We start from the raw sequence: 21,441 nt of genomic DNA on the forward strand, positions 1-21,441 counted from the left end.
CAAAATGTAGGAACCTTAAAGTCAACCAAAACAATATGTAAACAAAAATCTCTAAACCTCTCCCCAAAAAGCATTAAAACTGAGTACCATTGCACTGTGCGGAAAACCAACTAAGCTTACAGGCAGACTGGAGAAATACATGTACATCTGAATACTGACGAACAGTTCCAGAAAGGCAGCGTCAGCTTTGGGCTGAGCGTTTGACCTTTTACTGTGCAAAGAGGGTCCTAAATGTGATCTTTGTTCTCTTGTACCTCTGCGTTCATGCATACTGTACTCACATTTAAGTGTTATGTGTGCAAATGGTTCTACATTGCTTGCTACCTTTGTTTTATGCTTACTGTGCGTTACTGTTATAGTTTGGTCATTGAGTAATACTCTAGTCTTTATGCAAATATGACCACAATGTAGATTCCACCTGTTTGACCATTAAGTCATAGATCCTCTGTGCAACACTCATTTTCACAACAAATGGGGACAATACACCAAAACCCTTGTGTAATTTGTCTAATGTTCATTAAATACCACTTCTAAACATTGCATCTTAAATCAGCGTGAGATATGCAAGGCAGATAAAGCACGGCTGTGATATTCATGCCGCAGCAAGACCAGAGGTAATACAGGGGGACTGTACCCCTGGGTTTGTCAAAGTGAGGTCAGAAAATGGCAAGCAGACATCGCTAGCCTGTGGATCAGGGTTAAGAGTGTGGAAAGTGGCGGTGGTCAGGTTTTGGCTAGGGTGGGTTTTTTTGGTAGTCATTGGGCCGTGTGAGCTAGGTAAGCGCGTCTCTTTGGCTGTTGGACTCAGAGTCGGAGAGGTGGTTGTCGTGTGTGTCGGCGACGTCAGGCTCGTGCTCCAGTTCGTCGCCGCTCTCCGCACTGTAGTCCACCTCCTCCATGAAGGAGTGCTCCTCGTCCTCCAGCACATACGTACTCGGGCTGCTGCACAAAAACCAAACACACAGTCAACTCCTCATTCTGTACAGGATACATCAAAAACCAAAAACACAGTCAGGTCCTCATTCTGTACAGGATCCATCAAAAACCAAAAACACAGTCAGGTCCTCATTCTGTACAGGATCCATCAAAAACCAAAAACACAGTCAGGTCCTCATTCTGTACAGGATACATCAAAAACTAAAGTTCTTTAAAGAAAAAAAAAGAAAAAGATTTGACCTCGGGTCTCGACAGACTGAAGTAATGATAATGATGTAGATCTGATTTCAGAAAGAAATGCACAAAAACAAGATAAGACTAGTGTCAAAAATGACACAACAAAACAAAAACGCATCAAACACTAATTGTGCTGTTTTTTTTCTTTTTTGAAACATCTTTGTACTCATCTGTTTAGTGGTTTAATAGTTAACTGTCTCTGATGTTTAGTGGTTTTTAATGGTGTGAGAGCTTTGAAAGAGGATCCCACAGAGGCAGTGGATGAGGGGGTTCAGGCGTTGACCCCTGCCATCCCCCAACCCTCGCCCCGCCCCAGAGAGAGGTAAAGTGGATTAGGAGGAGGGTGTGACGGGGCGTAATGGTGTAATGGGCTGGATGGACAGAGTGCTGTCTGGAGAGGAGTGTTAAGATTCCCCGGGTGAGAGAGCTTCAGCCATTACAGTCCATTAGAGAAACACTGGGCCGTACTTACACAGGACCGGACACACACATAAACAAACGTGTATGGGCACAAACACACACATTCACTACAATACTATGTGTATTCCCACAAATCTGTCCAAACACACAACTGCAAAGAAGCAGTCGGGATACAACGGGATGCGGATGTGGCGGGCAACGTCTAATGTTTTGGAGTTAGCAGGCGTGGGCATCACTAGAACACATGGACCAGCCCATAACATGCAAACAGAGAAGATCCAGTTCCTTTCTCTTGTCATAACACATATGGACTCAGAACTTAACTGAGCATTTGATTAATTATACTTTAGTTATGTCCTAACTGAGATTACAGAAAGAAACTTTAAATTACGGCGTAACTGAGATTAAAGAGACAACCCTTTATGTCTTAACTGAGATTATAGACACAACCCTTTAGTTTTGTCCTAACTGAGATTACAGAAAGAAACTTTAAATTACGGCGTAACTGAGATTAAAGAGACAACCCTTTATGTCTTAACTGAGATTATAGACACAACCCTTTAGTTTTGTCTTAACTGAGATTACAGACATGGATGAAGCACACATGTCATTCCAGTCCCACTGTCATTATGACATCATGGGTCTGATTAAATATTAAAAGATAAAAAGATCATGAAGCTGCGATGAACCAAGCCCAGAGACCTAACCTGCCTACTGGGTGGGCTTCAATGAATAAATACATCAATTATACATGGAGAAATCAATAACTACAAACCAATTCACTCCTGACCTCTTTTAAATCACATGGAAACATAATGACTAGTGTTTTTCCCCACAAAATTGTCGTCATATGAGTATCTAAATAAGGAGATTTGCGGCAGCTCAGAGGCAGCCTGCCTCCCTCCCAGATTCAGATCCAGAGAGAAGAGCTTTCAGGACGCTACTGCCCTAGAAAACATCTCTTTCCAATTCCTACTACTAGAAACAACATTAAATTGCAAAATATTGCCACGATTGTCTTTCAACTGTCAACAGAGCCCAATATAACAGTTACCAAGTAGGAGCCTGCTGAGTTTAGTAGAGTCAGGGGGTGAGAGTGGAAGGAGCCAGCTGCGTTTAGTAGAGTCTGGGGGTGAGAGTGGGAGGAGCCTGCTGCGTTTAGTAGAGTCAGGGGGTGAGAGTGGGAGGAGCCCGCTGCATTTAGTAGAGTCAGGGGGTGAGAGTGGGAGGAGCCTCCAGTGTTTAGTAGACTCAGGGGTTTGAGAGTGGGAGGAACCTGCTGTGTTTAGTAGTCAGGGGTTGAGAGGGGGAGGAGCCTGCTGTGTTAACTAGAGTCAGGGGGTGAGAGTGGGAGGAGCCTGCTGCATTAATTAGAGACAGGGGTTGAGAGTGGGAGGAGCATGTGGTATGAGGCACACATCATTGTTATATGTCCAGGGCAGCAAGAAGGGCTGCAACATTATGACTATAACCTTGAATCAGAGGACCGTCAATTCTCACTGTCAGCAAGAATCAAATGCCTTATTTTGCTGTAAATAATGTAATAAAATCAAGCGGGGGCATCCTTCCATCAGGGAGACGAATAAGTGTCTGACCTTGTGACTTTGCAGCGTGTCTCGATAAAGTCACTCTCCACATCCAGCAGGTGTGCATGGTTCCTCAGCTCCAAGGGACAGGTCAGTCGTTTCAGCCTGAGCAGAGCTACACAGAACTGGGCTCCCATCTCCTCCAGCTCCCTGGTGCCTATCTGGAGACCCTGGACACATATACACACACACTTTAGGAAAAGTCCTTATGTGAACATATTATTCCCATTCAAAATTTGGTCCCCGAACCAACTAACCTTACCTGAACCCTAACACCAAAAATCTAACTTTAACGCTAAACCACATCACTAAGGCAGAGACCAGCAAAATATCATCACATTATTCTAGTAGACCGGTTTCGCTAACGCACATCATTAATACACACATTATTATATCCCAGCATGTGCAGTCATTCAAGTCTACAGTGGCTTGTTTTAGGTAGAAACGTGATTCTTGTGGAGCTTTTGGGAGCGCAGAGCATAAAAAAAAATTAAAAAAAGAAGAGGACACCAACCCAAACATATGTGCTTCCTGCACATCTGTCCAAACACTTTCCACATTCATACATGACCCAATCAGGGGGGTTTGAGGGATAGACCATGCCAAACTGGCAACCCTAGCCTGCCCCAGGGCTCTGCAGATGTTGACATTGGCAACCCTAGTTGAGAGAGAGAGAGGAGCTGCTGAAGGCTTCTGCACTAACTCCACAGAGAGGAAGGCAGAACATCAAGGAACATGGAGAAATGTGTTTGTTGAGAAAACCTAAGGCCGGTAATGTCACTTCTAGTCACTATCTTAATTATTTACAAGACTATGGCTCCTCCTGCTGGCTACTCACACACTCTCTCACACACACTCCCACACACACTCTCCCACACACACTCTCCCACACACACTCTCCCACACACACTCTCACACACACACTCTCACACACACACTCTCACACAAACACTCTCACACAAACACTCTCACACACACACACACACACACACTTTATTGCCTGAAGCGGAAAGTAACCTGAATTCTAACACTATGCCCAATTGTACGCTTTTTTTCCTTGACACCAGGTTTTTCTATCTTTATGGGGACATCTGGCCCCCAAAGTACAAGTGTAAACACACACACACACACACCTTGTATTTGCCCTGGTCACAGCCACAGAGTGTGCTCTCCATGGTGTAGCTACGCTGGACTCCCATTTCCCTCCACACCACGACGCGTGCCGTGGCCTCCTTGGAGCGCTCCACCACAAAGCTGCAGCTGGCCATGCTGAAGGCTGGCGCTATCTGGGACAAGATCTTGGGCAGAGTCTGGGGGAACGGGGGAAGAGTTAGAGCGCAACACCCATACAGTGATGGCAGGCCAGTGTCAGAGAGAGGATACGCCATGGATGGATAATCACAAGAGGATCTGAACTAGAAAGAGTGTGTGGACACAAGGAGAGTAAAACAAGAAACGTGAGTTAGGTACAGCTCTGTGTCATCAGACTTCCGCAGCCTCCCGTGTGAAGAACATGGTGTTAATGACAGCCCTAGCGGTACTTTATGCACACGCCCACGTAGCAGTTAACATCACAGACGGGGATTTCATGTGCAAAGTATAACAGCTATGTGTGTGTGTGTGTGTGTCTCACCCTGTAGCCCAGGTCTTCATGCAGGTCACAGGACGTGGCGCTGATGTTGGTCTGCCACACGGTTTCCTTCAGACTACAACCGTACATGAAGACGTTCTTCTTGCGGGAGTGACCGTGATAGTCACAGAAGACCTGCGCAGAGCAGGGACCCATCACACAGGGAAGTGGAGAGGAAACAGAGGGTTTTAGACAGGCAGCCCAATTCTGATCGCTTACTCAGGACGGATCGGATTGGTCAAAAGGCCAATTACATTAAGATTATCAGAAAAGGGCCACCTGTGTAAATGTATAAAGACAATCCAACTTCAGTCTGGTTTTCCTGTAAGAGTACGGGACAGGGTTAAGGTGTAGTGTTATCCGCTTTATATTTGCGGTGCTCACCAGTGGCGCCCTCTGGATTGCAGTGAGGTACTGCAGCAGGCTCTTGGTGTGGTAGATGGTGGGATGCAGCTCTGGACTGGGACTCTGCCACTGTCGGTTCAGATCCTCTCCACTCAGAGAACAACGGTGACTGGGAGGAGAGGGAGTAACGGTGTAAAGAAACGGTGGGAGGGAGGAGAGGGAGTAACGGTGTAAAGAAACAATGGGAGGGAGGAGAGGGAGTAACGGTGTAAAGAAACGGCGGGAGGGAGGAGAGGGAGTAACGGGTTAAAGAAACGGCGGGAGGGAGGAGAGGGAGTAACGGGGTAAAGAAACGGCGGGAGGGAGGAGAGGGAGTAACGTGGTAAAGAAACGGCGGGAGGGAGGAGAGGGAGTAACAGGGTAAAGAAACGGCGGGAGGGAGGAGAGGGAGTAACGGTGTAAAGAAACGGTGGGAGGGAGGAGAGGAAGTAACGGTGTAAAGAAACGGTGGGAGGGAGGAGAGGGAGTAACGGGGTAAAGAAACGGTGGGAGGGAGGAGAGGGAGTAACGGTGTAAAGAAACGGTGGGAGGGAGGAGAGGGAGGAACGGTGTAAAGAAACGGTGGGAGGGAGGAGAGGGAGTAACGGGGTAAAGAAACGGTGGGAGGGAGGAGAGGGAGTAACAGTGTAAAGAAACGGTGGGAGGGAGGAGAGGGAGTAACGGTGTAAAGAAACGGTGGGAGGGAGGAGAGGGAGTAACGGGGTAAAGAAACGGTGGGAGGGAGGAGAGGGAGTAACGGGGTAAAGAAACGGTGGGAGGGAGGAGAGGAAGTAACGGTGTAAAGAAACGGTGGGAGGGAGGAGAGGAAGTAACGGTGTAAAGAAACGGCGGGAGGGAGGAGAGGGAGTAACGGTGTAAAGAAACGGTGGGAGGGAGGAGAGGGAGTAACGGTGTAAAGAAACGGTGGGAGGGAGGAGAGGGAGTAACGGTGTAAAGAAACATTGGGAGGGAGGAGAGGGAGTAACGGTGTAAAGAAACGGTGGGAGGGAGGAGAGGAAGTAACGGTGTAAAGAAACATTGGGAGGGAGGAGAGGGAGTAACGGTGTAAAGAAACGGTGGGAGGGAGGAGAGGAAGTAACGGTGTAAAGAAACATTGGGAGGGATGGTGTAAAGCAGTGTTTCTCAACCCTGCTCCTGGACGCCCCCTTCCCTGCGTGTTTTAGATCTCTCCCTGCCCTAACATACCTGATGTAGCTGAAGGACTTGATAATCAGCTGATCGTTTGAATCAGGTGAGACAGAGCAGGGAGAGATCTAAAACATGCAAGGCAGGGAAACACCCAGGAGCAGGGTTGAGAAAGACTGGTGTAAAGAAACGGTGGGAGGGAGGAGAGGAGGGGAGATTCCGGCGGTGAGTGTGTGTGTGTGTATGTGTGTAGACTTACTTTCCGTTCACCACCCCATCAGGGTTAAGCATGGGGACTATCTTGAAGATGTAGGCCTCCCTGAGACTCTGAGCCAGGGGGCTGGTACCCATCAGAAACTCCAGGGTGCCCTTCATCACCCAGCTGGCGTTGGTCTCACCGGGGTGCACCCGCGCAGACAGGAACACCAAAGGACGGTTCCCTGGGCATACCCAGAAACACACGTTCACCAGGAACACGTTCCACACACCGACACACACAGGGCAATGAGACAGTGTTAACATCAAGTCCTCCTAGGACCGCCCCAGCAGAACTCACTGAACTGGCAGATCTGATCGTTGCTGGTGGACTCAGGCATGGCGGTGATGGTGAGGAGGGGGCACCCGTTGCCCCCCAGCGTCTCACAGAGGATGTCCTGGCGCAGGTAGACCTGAGGGGTCCGCAGGGCCTCTAGCTTCTGCAGGTGCATCTGGGGGGGATAGATGATGATGATTATGATTAGGCTTCATAGAACAATAGATACTGGTTCAGGTTGTACGCACAGTGATGGGCTGGACTCATGCTGACATATTGGAGGCATGGTCTTATGACTTAGCGCATAGGGCCAATAAAGACAACTTTCAATTAAGCGTAAGACCTGTACACAGAGTAAATGCTCCCAATTTAATTTGTCCAAAACCTGACCTGATTTATCCAGTTTAATGGAGAATTTCTATCGAGATGGATTTTTTACTCCAGGACTAGACCTAATCTGAATCTGTGAAACCGACCATTAGAGTAGAGTAGGTGTAGGGTAGTGGTATAAAGCGTCTGTACCTTTAGAGTAGAGTAGGTGTAGGGGTAGTGGTAGGCAAAGTAGCAGACATCATCCTTGTGGTTAAAGGTCATGCTGAAGGTCATGGTGTAGTAGGACTTCCCTTTCTGACCGCCTGCTGCTATCGAGCTCCTGGAGAAGTGGTTTCTGGGTAATAGGAGTTGGCGAAGTTTTAAAAACAGAAATAAAACAGAAACCTACGAAAACATTCACACTAACGACACAGGCATCAAAGCGGCCAACAACTAACCCATTTCATGGCCTTGTTCAAATGCATAACAACACTTCCACGTTTTCACATTCCATGTTATTACTCCTAATTTCTACCCATCTAGATGACTAGATGGTGAGTGATCTGTGACACTGATCAGAGGTGGAAAACAAAACCTACTTGTAGTAACAGATGTCAGCTCCAGTGCGAACCCAGCGGGGCCGGCCACCAATGGCCTCCTGGACGGAGTACATCAGCACCTGCATTCCTGCAGGCGACATACACAAACAATTACTAACGAGAGGCTGACTACAAACACAAAGACAATTACATGTTCTGTCCAACCACAGTCACTGGGTCACACATCAAAGGCTGAGTAATGCAACATGAATGATTAAGGCAGGCAGCTGGTCAGTGAGTCAGATCTCTTACCGTAGTTGAACTGGCTGTTGGACTTTTCACAGTTGATGATGTTGAAGCGATAAGGGGCTCCCACACACATGCCGCTCACCTCAAAATAGAACCACTGGTGGTAGTGGTTGCTGTTGATGTCTGAGTTCAGGACCAGATCGTACTCATACCTGGAACACAGTGATCAACAGAGTCTTCAGACAAAACGTGCGGACCGTACAACTGAGCACAACTGCTCGTTCTATTATTGTTTGGGGGGGGGGATGAAACAACTCCCACCTTCTGACTTGAATAGCTTTCCTCAGGTTGCCAGACTCAAATTGGGAGTTAAACTTCAGAGATTCTCCATCGTCAACCACTGGACTGCTAAAACACAAGAGGCAGACACCATTAAGGAACAGTCCCAGATTAGAGACAACAGGAGAGACACAGATGTTATATAATATATACAGACGGGTGACAAATAAAAGGAGACACCTGAAAAAAATTGAGGAATATAATGAGCGCACATGCTTCCAATACAGGTGTACTGCATGATAGAATTAACCTGTCAGGGAATGTCCGCCTAAAACGATGTACCCAAATCTAAATGCTTGTAGCTCATTACCTGAATGTTTGGTTCCATTTTAAAGGAGACACTCTGTAGTTTGTAGGAATTATAAATTAAAGTATAACACAATAGATTCGGCAGAAGATAAAGCAAACCAAAAACAAGCATTTAAAAAAAATTATAAAATAATCCTCATAATGTTTGAATTGCAGTGGGGAAGGCCAAACATGGATTATGAATCTGGAGGAATTTTCTACTTGATCCACTAGATGTCAGCAGGATCTGGGTAACGTTTCAGGCCATTTGATATACAAATCAGTGATCTACTTACTCATTTGTAAAGCAAGGCCAAAGTGTCCTTTACAGATTTGCCACTTTGTGCCAAATTGGACACATTATGAATTTTCAAGTTCATACCTACACAGAACATCCAGTGCCAAAGTGATTAATATAAGGGTTACACACTCCCAGGAAAGTTATACATGATGGAAAATTAGCTTCCCTTCAAAAAGGTACTAACAGGAGGCGCGACAAGCAGGTGGATCCAATGTGTGGTGTTTGCATCATATGTGGTGATCTAACATCATATGTGGTATTTGCATCATATATGGTGATCTAACATCATATGTGGCATTTGCATCATATATGGTGTTTGCATCATATGTGGTGTTTACATCATATGTGGTGATCTAACATCATATGTGGTGTTTACATCATATGTGGTGATCTAACATCATATGTGGTGTTCGCATCATATGTGGTGATCTAACATCAGCCTAACATAGCCTAATATCTTGTATGTCTTGGGTAATCTATCTTATTGTACTCACTAAGTTGCTTGGCTCACAGTCCATGAATTCTTCCAAAAATCGAGTCTAAATTGGTCTCCTATGTTGCTTTTCCACTTAGGAGTAGCCATTTAAACTTTAAATGCAGAGTAAAGTTTCGTAAGTATAGTTTTGTGAGCAGCAACAGCTATGAGTCTTGCGCAACATTCAAGTTTGGTTGAAGATTTGGTTGGGGTGGTGCGCACTCTGGGTGTGTCCTGTGTGTGCGACTGACGGTGAACATTCAACAATTGCCGTAAAGTGTGGCTCGTGTGCTCTCAACCTAGCTTGTTTCAAATTCATGGGTCGTTGTTTGAGGAAGATGCATGCTATCAAATACATGAGCTTGTGCGTAATCGGTGCCAGACTGCATGTCTTTGCTGACATGGTGTGAAGCATAGAGGCAACCTAGCAGGATAAACTATGTCTGGTTACATGCTAGAGACTCTCTTCTTTCCAGAAATACCAATTATTGCTGTGTTAGAACCTAGTAAGGGTTTTGAATAGCATGAATAGTTTTGCTCCGAGTAGGATTTCGTTCTACAACGCTGTGAAGAACATGAATTGTTTTCAATTATAAAAACTGATTTTATCAAACAAAACGATGTATTGCTATATCTCTGGGACCATCAAGATAAGAAATCAGAAGAAGATGGCTCATTGTAAGTACAGAATTTACCATCAGACCCGAAACTAGCAACCCTGGTGGATCTTCTGTGGAAAAGGTGTTGTGTGGATGTTGACTATACTCAAACACTTGCATAGGAGTTAATCGCCGTAATAGCTACTTTAAATTGTATACTACAGTTAGATTAATGAGATTCTAAGCTTTCTGCACATATATAATATGCCTATAACAAAAAAATATTTACAACACAAAGAATAGGCGTCCCGGCGGCGGTACAGCCGAAACAAACAGGCAATTAACATCCCAGGTGACCATGATTCTGGTTCAAGACGGCCTGACAAAACGATCTAAGCTAATTTGAAAGAGGGTTTATTGTTGGCTCTCTTCCAGGATTACAATGCCTCCATACACAGGTCACGAGGGGTCACTGAATGGTTTGATGAGTGTTATGGTCATCGAAGGCACCGGATCTGAACCAAAACGTAATCTATGGGAGATTTTGGACCGTCCTGTTAGAGGGCGCGCTCCACCACCATCATCAAAACACCAAATGAGGGAAGGTCTTTTGGAAGAACCTATGCCAAGGAGCAATGAAGCTGTTCTGGCGGCTCGTGGCCCAACACTACTGAGGCACTACTGTAGTTAGTTTCTGCCTTTAATTCGCCACCCGTCTGACACACAGAAAGGGGCCAAACTTGCAAACATCAGAAGCTGCCTAAATTTAAACAACTTCTGGATCTCAAAATGTGGATGATGCTGTGCAGTACATAAGCTTGCACACAAGGTAGCTCCATGTTAAGCCAAATGGTAGTGATGACATCCTTCTTAACACTTGTTCCCTACCCAACACCGTCACAACCGTTGAAAGTACCCGCTGTCTCAACATCACATCACAACCCCCAACAGAGATCGGGGCAAGCTGTCCTTAAAGGAATCTGTGCCCATCCATTTGGTCTTCTTTCCACGCCGCTCTTTCAACAATGACACTGCTCACCTCTGTATGTCCAAGTCGTACACCACTTTATCCAGGATGTCGTTGGGATGGATGAGCCTCTCAATGTCCTGGAAGATCTTGGTCCTGTAGGGGGGCAGAGGACTGAGTGACATCATCATCACACAGGAACAGAAGGAGAGAGCACTGCAACCCTTCTCTCAGAATCCAAACTAAAGTTCTTGAAAACCCTTCCCAGTCAGTGGAGAGGTGAAACCAGGACACGGAGGACCTACAGTATATAAGCCTGTGGGAAGGTCAACATGGAACCTATATAAGCCTGTGGGAAGGTCAACATGGAACCTACACTCACCTAAAGGATTATTAGGAACACCATACTAATACTGTGTTTGACCCCCTTTCGCCTTCAGAACTGCCTTAATTCTACGTGGCATTGATTCAACAAGGTGCTGAAAGCATTCTTTAGAAATGTTGGCCCATATTGATAGGATAGCATCTTGCAGTTAATGGAGATTTGTGGGATGCACATCCAGGGCACGAAGCACCCGTTCCACCACATCCCAAAGATGCTCTATTGGGTTGAGATCTGGTGACTGTGGGGGCCATTTCAGTACAGTGAACTCATTGTCATGTTCAAGAAACCAATTTGAAATGATTCGAGCTTTGTGACATGGTGCATTATCCTGCTGGAAGTAGCCATCAGAGGATGGGTACATGGTGGTCATAAAGGGATGGACATGGTCAGAAACAATGCTCAGGTAGGCCGTGGCATTTAAATGATGCCCAATTGGCACTAAGGGGCCTAGTGTGCCAAGAAAACATCCCCCACACCATAACACCACCACCACCAGCCTGCACAGTGGTAACAAGGCATGATGGATCCATGTTCTCATTCTGTTTACGCCAAATTCTGATTCTACCATCTGAATGTCTCAACAGAAATCGAGACTCATCAGACCAGGCAACATTCTTCCAGTCTTCAACTGTCCAATTTTGGTGAGCTCGTGCAAATTGTAGCCTCTTTTTCCTTTTTTGTAGTGGAGATGAGTGGTACCCGGTGGGGTCTTCTACTGTTGTAGCCCATCCGCCTCAAGGTTGTGTGTGTTGTGGCCTCACAAATGCTTTGCTGCATACCTCGGTTGTAACGAGTGGTTATTTCAGTCAAAGTTGCTCTTCTATCAGCTTGAATCAGTCGGCCCATTCTCCTCTGACCTCTAGCATCAACAAGGCATTTTCGCCCACAGGACTGCCGCATACTGGATGTTTTTCCCTTTTCACACCATTCTTTGTAAACCCTAGAAATGGTTGTGCGTGAAAATCCCAGTAACTGAGCAGATTGTGAAATACTCAGACCGGCCCGTCTGGCACCAACAACCATGCCACGCTCAAAATTGCTTAAATCACCTTTCTTTCCCATTCTGACATTCAGTTTGGAGTTCAGGAGATTGTCTTGACCAGGACCACACCCCTAAATGCATTGAAGCAACTGCCATGTGATTGGTTGATTAGATAATCGCATTAATGAGAAATTGAACAGGTGTTCCTAATAATCCTTTAGGTGAGTGTATATAAGCCAGTGGGAAGGTCAACACAGAACCTATGTAAGCCAGTGGGAAGGTCAACACAGAACCTATGTAAGCCAGTGGGAAGGTCAACACAGAACCTATGTAAGCCTCTGGAAGGACAGAACCAAGTCTAGCACCCAGGGTTCTCACCTCTGCACGCCGTAGACCCTTTCCAGGATGTGTTCTCGGAATGTGGGAGCCACATGGCCGAAGTAGTCCGGATAGGCCACCTGGGAGTACTGCGGCACGGAACGCGTGCTCTTCACCATCTCCACATAGAGGTCAGGGTCATGGAGTGGCAGGAGCAGAGCTGTGTCCGGGACCTCCAGCACCGCCCCCTCATCTCCATCCTCCTCAGCCCCCTCCTCTACTGGCGACTCCTCACCCACCCCCCCCCGTCGGGGACACACGACCCCAGTGAGCCGAGGGGGCTGTCTATGTTGCCTGCTGCCCTCTCCTCCTCGACCCCCCCCCACCCTACCCTGGGGCCTGGTTAAGGACACCTGTTCAAGCTTCTGCAACAGATCCCGCTCCAGCTCCGCCCCCGAGTGTGTTGGGCTTTGGGAGTGGTCACGGCGGCCATCTTGGCCCCTGGTGATGTTGATGGTGTCCAGGTCCAGGGGACAGGCTGGGGCCGGAGAAGAGGTTTCAGGACGGGGGCGCGCGTCTTTGGCCAGGTGGCGCTCCCCTTGGAGGGGGGCGGTTGTGGGATATTTTGGGGGCAGGCCCTGGGCGGTGGGAACCGTGATCGAGCAGTGAGACTTCGGGGCTGTCACCGGGTCTATCACCGCCGCCTTTGGGTTATCAAAGTTGAATCCCTGCAGAGATACAAAGAAGGTACAGTATCTACCAGCAGTTTTCTGATCACTACCAAAGAGTGGTCCCCTTCTGAAAAATACACTTCTGTGCGTTTTAAGGCAACGTTACAATATTCATCAGTGTTCAGAAACTGTTGAAAACACCTTTTTTTGTGTTTTAAGTTAACTGCATTACCTGGAAGTCCTCAGAGAGCTCAAGAAAAAATCTCTCGTAAATCTTCAGCTCCTCAAATGGCCTGCTCGGTGTCTCTCTGGGTCGCAGTTTACTGATGTCCGTTTCTATGTCATCATTCTGAAGCGCAGAAAACATCATCAAACCATCAGAAGGAGCTCAACACAGACAGAACGTAGCCAGAGAGCTGTACTCAACTGTGGTCAGAGAGAACATGATCGTGCTCAGTGGCGGTTGTGGTCAACCACTACAGTCTTCCCTCTGCATGCCAGTCAAACCAGGCGTGGTGTAATGCTGTCCGCACCTGAGCATGCAGGTCCTTGTCTTCCTCATTCTCCGTGTCGTTCTCGGCCTCAGCGTCCTCGTTGTCGTCGCTCTCGTCCACCACGTCGTCCACTGGCCCACACACACAGGGAGACAGGCAACGGTCAACACAAAAGAGGGGGCCTTCAGAAACAACGCCCTAACTGGTCGCATTGGGCTCTAGTTGAGAGAAGAGAAAGGTGAGTGCAGGTCCATGTGAGGACTAGCAGCCAGGGGTGAGGAGAAAGGGAGCATGTGCTAAACAGGGCGGGAGCCATGGAGGCAGAGAGCTGCCGTCTTGATTGGGAAGCGTACAGGTTCAGATTGAGTGATGTGACGTCAGTGAAGGTTACAGCCTCGGTTATTGGGTGATTTTAGACTATGAGGACTGTGAGTAGTAGTAGTGGATGGGCTAGTATTTGTGATGAGTCTCACCCCACGGGGGCTTGGTGTGGAACTGGTAAACGGGTTCTCCTGAAAGGGACACGTGTGAAGCGTGTGAACAAACCAATACGTACCGCAATCATGTGGCCGTCACTATTCCACATGAAAATGACTCGATACCTTTCACGGTTTTGACCTCTCCAACCGTGCTTATGCACAGCTTTTCAGCCCCCTCACTAAGTGTGTGTGTGTGAGCCTACGTATGGTGTGCGTGTGGTGAATCTCACCCCCAGGGGGCTGACTGTACAGCTGAGCGACGGGCCCTCCCGCTGGTATGTGGGGCAGCTGGTGGTGGAAGACACTTTTGATGGTGGGTAGGGGGAGGCGGTTTTTGGGGAAGCACTTCCTCATGATAAGGCTGGAGGTGTTGATCAGGGGGTCCAGCGTTCTCACTGGCAGGCACTCCTAAGAACAGCACATAGCAACGGTTGTGGTCCATCAACATCAGAGACAACACCGGGCCAGTGTCATGGGCCTTACCCAGGTGACCCTCTGTCTCAGTATGGGTAGGACATTTCACATGGTCTGGCCAAAAAGGGAACACCATCTCATACTGTTTGTCAGACAGCTTAATGGGCTACATTCAGTAAGTAGACAGCTTCACTGTTTCAGAACCTGTCTCTAGCAAAAGACAAGAAAAATGGCAGGTGCTATGTGTAGGTTTGTAGGGTCTGTAGGTGTAGGGTTAGGGCTGGGGCTAAGTATAAGGATGTACATAGATATGGGACAGAAGTATGTGCTTTGGTGTTTAGGACACTACACCCAACCATGGCCTAACTTCACCTTGGGGCTATCTGTAGTTGAGCCATTGATAAGATAGGCTGAGGCCCGGCGCCTTCGGCTGTGGCCAGAATCACGTCCAAGAACAGGGCATGCTGACCTAAGCCTCTGTCAATTCAGGCTTAGTCTAACTGTGGATTTTTATTACAGGGGATTTTATTACAGTGGATCTTTAGGCTGGTTTCTAATCAAGAAACAGAATAGACCTCATACAGGAGCTTAAGGGCGTTCGTAATGCCGGAAAAACCTCCGCCGACTCACAGTGGAAGTGTTGTAAAGGATTCTCATTCCGTCGGCGTCGAGGAAGGCCCGGCGTCCCAGCTTGATGTTGGTGATGTTCTTCAGGCAGCCCAGGATGCCCTTGCGGATGAGCATGTGACGGTGGCGCGTGTCGTTGCGGTGCCAGTCTTGGTAGATGTACAGCAGGACGGGCACGTGGGCCCTATCAACCGCCCGCCGAGCATTAGTCTCTGAAGGAAGGACAGAGGAACGGGGGGGGGATGGACGGCTACTGGTTGATAATTGGCACAGACAACAGCACTGTTACTGAACAACTGCGACAGGACATTGTCCAGTTGCACTGCAGAGAGAGAAAGACAGAGAGAATGTGAGGGGGACAGCAGTACTTACTGGACTTGAGCAAAGCCCCCAGCGTGTCCAGGGCTACTCTGTTGAGTCAGAAACAGCCAGAGCAAGGGGTCAAAGACTGAAGCACACTTGCCATTTTTCTCTCAGACCAACACAACTCGATTTGAGGCCAAAAACCCCCAAAAAGGACCTTCCAAGATCACTGAGACAGAGCAGTACCTCGCATGCTGATTGGCGCATGGCTTATGTAGACATTTGACATACACACACACACACACACCCGCGCACAGACTTACTTCAGCAGACTGGTGTTCTTTTTACTGAAGGGTCCAATGATTTTGAACATGAGCTCCACCAGCCCATTCTTCCCCAGGGACACCGCATTCACAGCTGAAGACAGGCACAGAAAATCTCAGTCCCCCCCCCACCAATGAAACCATATAGCGGTTTGCTGTAATTAAGACTACATCACAGCAGGTGTGGTTAGTCACTGTCAGTCAGACTGCGGGTTGCCACGGCAACATCACAGTAGGTGAGGTTGGTAACGGTCGGTCAGAGGTCCGCTATGTAAGGTTAGTACAGTGGGGAAGACTTACAGTTGGAAGAGTAGACCCGTAGAACCTGCAGGCAGGGTAGCAACAGCTTGGGGTTCTGCAGATTCTGTTTCAGCAGGTTCACCGTGACATTCAGAGCTCCGTTCAGACGGGCCTTTACACCAAATTTCCTGTCTGAGGAAAGAAAAAGGGACGTGAAAGGGTTTGCAAGCTAGGATGGTTGTCTGTGGTTGGGATAATAGTTTATGAAATGTTTGTAACAACTCAATTTGAATGAGCAAAAATAACCAGAAAGGAAGTACGACTAATGGTTACTAAACATTTAACTTTTCAAAAAAAAAATCTCAGAAATGTATGTATGTTTTACTAAAGTACTGCCCCACAAAACCAAACACATGATCACTTCAAAAATCATTGGCGTAGCAAATTAAACAAGTAATTAAGAACCAATCAAAATTTTCGCACATCTCTCCTAATAGTGATGTTACAATAGGCTCCAGTCCAGACCAGCTCACCCAGTGCTGTGAGGAATCTAGGTTGCGGCAGCCAGGAAATACATTTTCTGCATGTATGTTGTAAATGGACTAAATATCTTGCCTAAATAAACTGCCTGTTTGTGTAGAACATGCAAACACAAAACATGGAGAGCATTGATTTTTCCTGTGACCGTATTTTGATATGTAAAATAATTAGCATTCCACCGCCACAGGAGATTACTTCAGTACCAAATAAGGATTCTCTTGTGATTTCTAGATTGAAACAAATTGCATAAGTTTAACAAGCATTTCCCAATCTTTTACTGTTGCATCCTTTTCTTTTACGTGTTATCGGTTTGTCTGTTGGCCTATCTGTGTGTATGTACAGATACAACTGTAGCAAGAACAATGAATCAAGTCAACACTAACACTTGCCAATCACCATGAGGAAAAACATAATTGTTTTAGGCTTATGGGAGAGTTTTTAGGGAAAATCAGGTTTTGACCACACAGATATAGCATAAAAAACATGTGTGAGTTACCTTTTGGTCCAACCTTAGCCAGGACAGAGTGGAGCTGCAGCATGAGCTCCTCGCTGGGGGGCCACTCCTTACTGGCACTGAGGAGCATCTGCAGCAGGATGCCTGTGCCCCCCTTGGATACAAGCACACCAACCCTCCGCCCCCCACCTGGCACAGGGAGAGAGACATAGTCTCTACAAACTGACCAATCATCTTCTCAGACAGCACAAATCAACCAGTCAGCTCAGATGTCACACAGGCCATCTGAAAGAACCACTAATTTTACCTGGATTCCAGCAGTTTGGGAAAATAAAAACTTGCATCCATACTCAAAGGCTTCAAACCTGAAAGACGCTTGTGCACTTTCTGGCCAGAGTTCTATAACCTAACAAAATCTAAACAGGTAGAGGACTCACTAGTCACTCGTCAATGATCACTAGTCACTAATTAACCAATGAAAGGACTAAGAGCACACTGTCAAACAGAATATTGTTTGCCGGCATTATCAAATTAAAGAGTGGTTACCACTTACCCACAGTTAACAGCTCATTCAGAATGTACAGAATGTTCAGGGTAGTTTGCAGATCCTGTGTGTTCTACCAAAAACAGAGTGCATGTTGAGTATTATTAACAACATTCTTCCATGGCACGCACGCATGCGCACACACACACAGGCACACACACAAACAAATCATCTAACTTGGGGTGCAGTCACTACAAATCGGAACTTATCTTTCCCAACTCCTAAATTAACCTGTCATCGAGTGGTATATAAATACATGAGGGCATATTACTAGATAGAGAGATGGAAGGCCATTGCCAAAACCAAGTAAAGTACATTTCAGGGAGGGATATTATGTCAATAGTTTAAGGCAGTGTGATATTAATAGTACTTGTTATGAGTGATTTGTACCTTTTTCACACCAATGGGTCAACGTAAGGGACATAAAAATATGAACACAAAACCAATACTACTAAGAGATGGATCTGGGTCTAAAGAGCTACAATGTAGTGTTGGACAATATTTATGAGTATAAGACCTGTATAACAAATTGGTTATGCAATCGGTGGTTTAACTGAGTACAACTACATTTACTGTCCCACTAGTATGTAATATATTATGAATGGCTTATGACCCAAAGATTGATAGGACTGTCCCAGATCCCCTCTGCAAGGCCCCTCTAAGCCCTGTCCACTTGCCCATTTGTAAGTTAAGATTCGACCATCTGGGCAGAATGTCTCCCCCTCCCAATGTCAGGCTAGCTCCTACGTAGGGGTTGGCCCATGGTATTTGACAAAGTGTTAGTGTAATGAAGGTGTCGATCTCCATTTGATGTCATGGTATTATAAAACGGCAGTAGTGTTATATTGGAGTAAAATGTGAGTGGATCCCTGTCACCAACCTAACTCACCTCTAAAGTGGCCAGGATGACCTCCATGCCACCAGAGCCCTTGGACATAATCTCCTTACGTGTTTTCTCTGAAACACACAGAGGGCCATTGTAGCATTCTAGTTGTGTATATGAACAGCACCGTAACAAGGTCATCATCATGTTGCCATTTTCACCATCATGTCATTTCTTTATCAAGCTGTAGAATTGCTGACTTAAACTACTTAACCTACAGACAGTCAGTTTGAATTTGTTTTCATTCCGATCAGAAGACCCTTTTAGAAATAAGAAAATGTTTTGTACATAGCCAGATCAGAGTCAAAATCTACTGTTTGGTAGATGAACAACGCAGGCACAGGTTAGCTATCAATGACAAATTACCAACTAGACCAAGAACAGCCTTTACAGAGGACGACCAAAGAACACTCACCACAATAAAAAAAGAAAACAAAGAATGGTCCGACAGACTACGAACAACCTCCTAAAAAACAGGATGGCAAAAAAAGTGCCATCCAGAAAACAGCCTGCAGAGTTCATAACAGTGCAACGGCATTGTGGACAGAGAAGACAAATATTACCAGTACCTGCGTGATGGCAAGAGAAGAGGGCAGAGAAAAATGTGTCTGTGACAGGAACCGGCTACATTGTCTTCATTGATGTTGGAAATACTGGCAGCAGCAGAATGAATTCTGAAGTGAACAGACACATCCACGCTGAAGATCCAAACAAATGTTTCAAAATAAATTGAACAGTATGTCACCTTGCAGCAGGCCAATGGAACAAACTCCAAAAACACCGCTAATGCAACCAAAATGGATTTACAAGGCCAAAACCATGAAGTGCAATATTCTTGTCTGACCAAGTCAATCACCTGACCTAAATCCAATTGAGTTTGCTGAAGTCAAGACTGAAGGCAAACATGCACCAAAACAAACAAACTGAAGATGACTGCGGTCATAACTGCTTTACTTTTTAAAGCCCCTTGAAAACGAAACAACAGCTCAACAGTTGACCCTCAAAAATCACCTCCAAACTCCGTAACTGTGGCATCAGATCGGTTAGAGAGTTGGACAACTTACAAATAACTTTAAAAAAATGTATGTGTATATTATGCCCTTGAGCAAGACACATAACTATCATTCCTCCTTGAAGTCATTCTGGATAAAAGCATTTGCTAAAATGTTTTCTTTTCAACCAAACTTCCTATCTCAGGGCAGACCCTGAAAGTCCACAGACGTACCTCATAAGATAAACTTTCAGTCTTCAGAATAATTATTTTTCATAAATGTCTCTCCACAGGGGCTTCTTAGCGGCTACATCTTCTGGGGGAGCTACATTCCGCCCCACTTCGCCCCAGAGCTCGGATCCTTCCAAACAGCTTATTAAACTGACACTAACAGTCCCCAAGCACAAACCGGACCAGACCTGGTCACAGCTCAAAGAACCTCCCCCAGCACATGCACAGCAAGGCAGTGTGACATGCAGCCAGTCCTAGAGGCTACAACACCACCCAGCCTCCGGTTTTCACCTACGCAACATTTAAGAAGCCCTGACCAAATGACAGAGTGGTGTTGCAGCCAGGTACCCTCCCATGCAAACAGCCAACCCTGGGGCACGGAGGGACAAAGCCTCCGAGGACACCGCGGAGACAGCTGCCGTGTTGGGTCCATGCCTCTGATACAGTGCATCAGTCTTCATTCTCCTATTTTCCCTCTCTCACTGGGACATTGGCTCCAGGAAGACTAAAGGATAGATGATGACTGCGTCAGTGTGTTGCCGGAAGCAGAACATGACCTCTACAGTCTACATCAAACACCGAACAGTCTGTGCTGCCTACATTCAAAGAAACAGGTGTGAAACAAAATTTAGCAATGGGCTAAAAGAGACATTTGGCTAACTGTCTGTGAACTTTGAATGACGAACTTGATCCAGCCAAGTAACTGCTAGATCTAGCTCAGACCAGCAATTTGAAGCTTGGCAAGAATAACTGATCCATGGGTCAAAATGTTGATCTTGAAGTGATCTTCATTTGATGTACTTGCCCAGTTTACAAGTTTCCATTTTTAAAGTCTAAGTGGATTGATCTAGCTCCAGAAACACAGTACTGGGGGGTGACAACTAACCCATATCATAACAACAGATAGCCACCTGATCAAAATGAATAGCCCCATTGATAAAAATAAACAATATAGTAAAAGTGCAACCTTTGATACTAAAACATATGGAGAAACTTTATTTCATACTAAAACATGCTTAAAGAAAACTATCCAAAAAAAAGTTGTCTAAACAGTGGAAGAGATGTAAATCTGCCTGGTAGAGGACCGAAGCGCGCCCTGTCCTCATGCACAGTGAGAGAGAATACTATGGGCCACAATTGGAGAGTTAGAGACCACCAAGTCTACAAATCCACAATTAGACCAGAATGGCACTGGATGTGCTTAGTACAACATCTTGTCATCAACGGTCCCAAGCACTTGGGAAAATGCTGCAATGAAGCAAAACCTTAATAATTTATTAGATATCATAAAATCGGGAAGGAAAATTGTGTAAAAGTCCTAAAGATAAATAGTATATGCTGGTGAATCATTAATGTCATGGGGCTGCTTTGATTGTCACAGTCAACAGTATCATGAACTCTACCAAGTACCAGGACATTATAGCATGTGGGTTAACTTCAAGTGCACAGTACATAAACTCAGACAGAAGGATCTCATCGATGTGGAAAGATTCTATATGGTCAATACATTCTCCATAAAATGGCTCAGAGCAGTTATCCTTGCAAGGGAAAAGTTACTGAAAACTAGGGCCAATTTCTTTTTTGGGGAAATTAAATATATATATTTGAGGTGTGTTTTTGGT

At 46.1% G+C, this 21,441-nt stretch overlaps 1 protein-coding gene across 8 annotated transcripts in view; it reads right to left on the reverse strand.

The window, feature by feature from the left end:
• The window catches only part of agtpbp1 (ATP/GTP binding protein 1), a 27,486-nt gene continuing 6,045 nt past the window's right edge, over positions 1-21,441 (reverse strand). For 2 of the 8 annotated variants that reach the window (XM_034296259.1, XM_034296258.1), the window contains exons 4-26: positions 18,604-18,671; positions 17,724-17,787; positions 17,213-17,359; positions 16,237-16,368; positions 15,937-16,030; positions 15,683-15,720; positions 15,314-15,522; positions 14,500-14,677; positions 13,830-13,921; positions 13,529-13,645; positions 12,686-13,353; positions 11,013-11,114; positions 8,293-8,379; positions 8,035-8,183; positions 7,783-7,870; positions 7,394-7,538; positions 6,896-7,046; positions 6,599-6,779; positions 5,194-5,323; positions 4,813-4,944; positions 4,313-4,489; positions 3,189-3,349; positions 1-942 (exon numbers count right to left, since the gene is read on the reverse strand). In XM_034296259.1, the coding sequence (XP_034152150.1) occupies positions 774-942; positions 3,189-3,349; positions 4,313-4,489; positions 4,813-4,944; positions 5,194-5,323; positions 6,599-6,779; positions 6,896-7,046; positions 7,394-7,538; positions 7,783-7,870; positions 8,035-8,183; positions 8,293-8,379; positions 11,013-11,114; positions 12,686-13,353; positions 13,529-13,645; positions 13,830-13,921; positions 14,500-14,677; positions 15,314-15,522; positions 15,683-15,720; positions 15,937-16,030; positions 16,237-16,368; positions 17,213-17,359; positions 17,724-17,787; positions 18,604-18,671 (3,479 nt within the window). In that variant the 3' untranslated portion in view covers positions 1-773. Of the gene's footprint in view, positions 943-3,188; positions 3,350-4,312; positions 4,490-4,812; positions 4,945-5,193; positions 5,324-6,598; positions 6,780-6,895; positions 7,047-7,393; positions 7,539-7,782; positions 7,871-8,034; positions 8,184-8,292; positions 8,380-11,012; positions 11,115-12,685; positions 13,354-13,528; positions 13,646-13,829; positions 13,922-14,499; positions 14,678-15,313; positions 15,523-15,682; positions 15,721-15,936; positions 16,031-16,236; positions 16,369-17,212; positions 17,360-17,723; positions 17,788-18,603; positions 18,672-19,166; positions 19,379-21,441 lie in introns of those variants that run through there. The other 6 variants (XM_034296265.1, XM_034296264.1, XM_034296263.1 and 3 more) reach the window with 6 other exon arrangements.

The sequence above is a fragment of the Esox lucius genome, chromosome 13, assembly GCF_011004845.1.
Source record: "Esox lucius isolate fEsoLuc1 chromosome 13, fEsoLuc1.pri, whole genome shotgun sequence".
Classification (NCBI taxonomy): domain Eukaryota; kingdom Metazoa; phylum Chordata; class Actinopteri; order Esociformes; family Esocidae; genus Esox; species Esox lucius.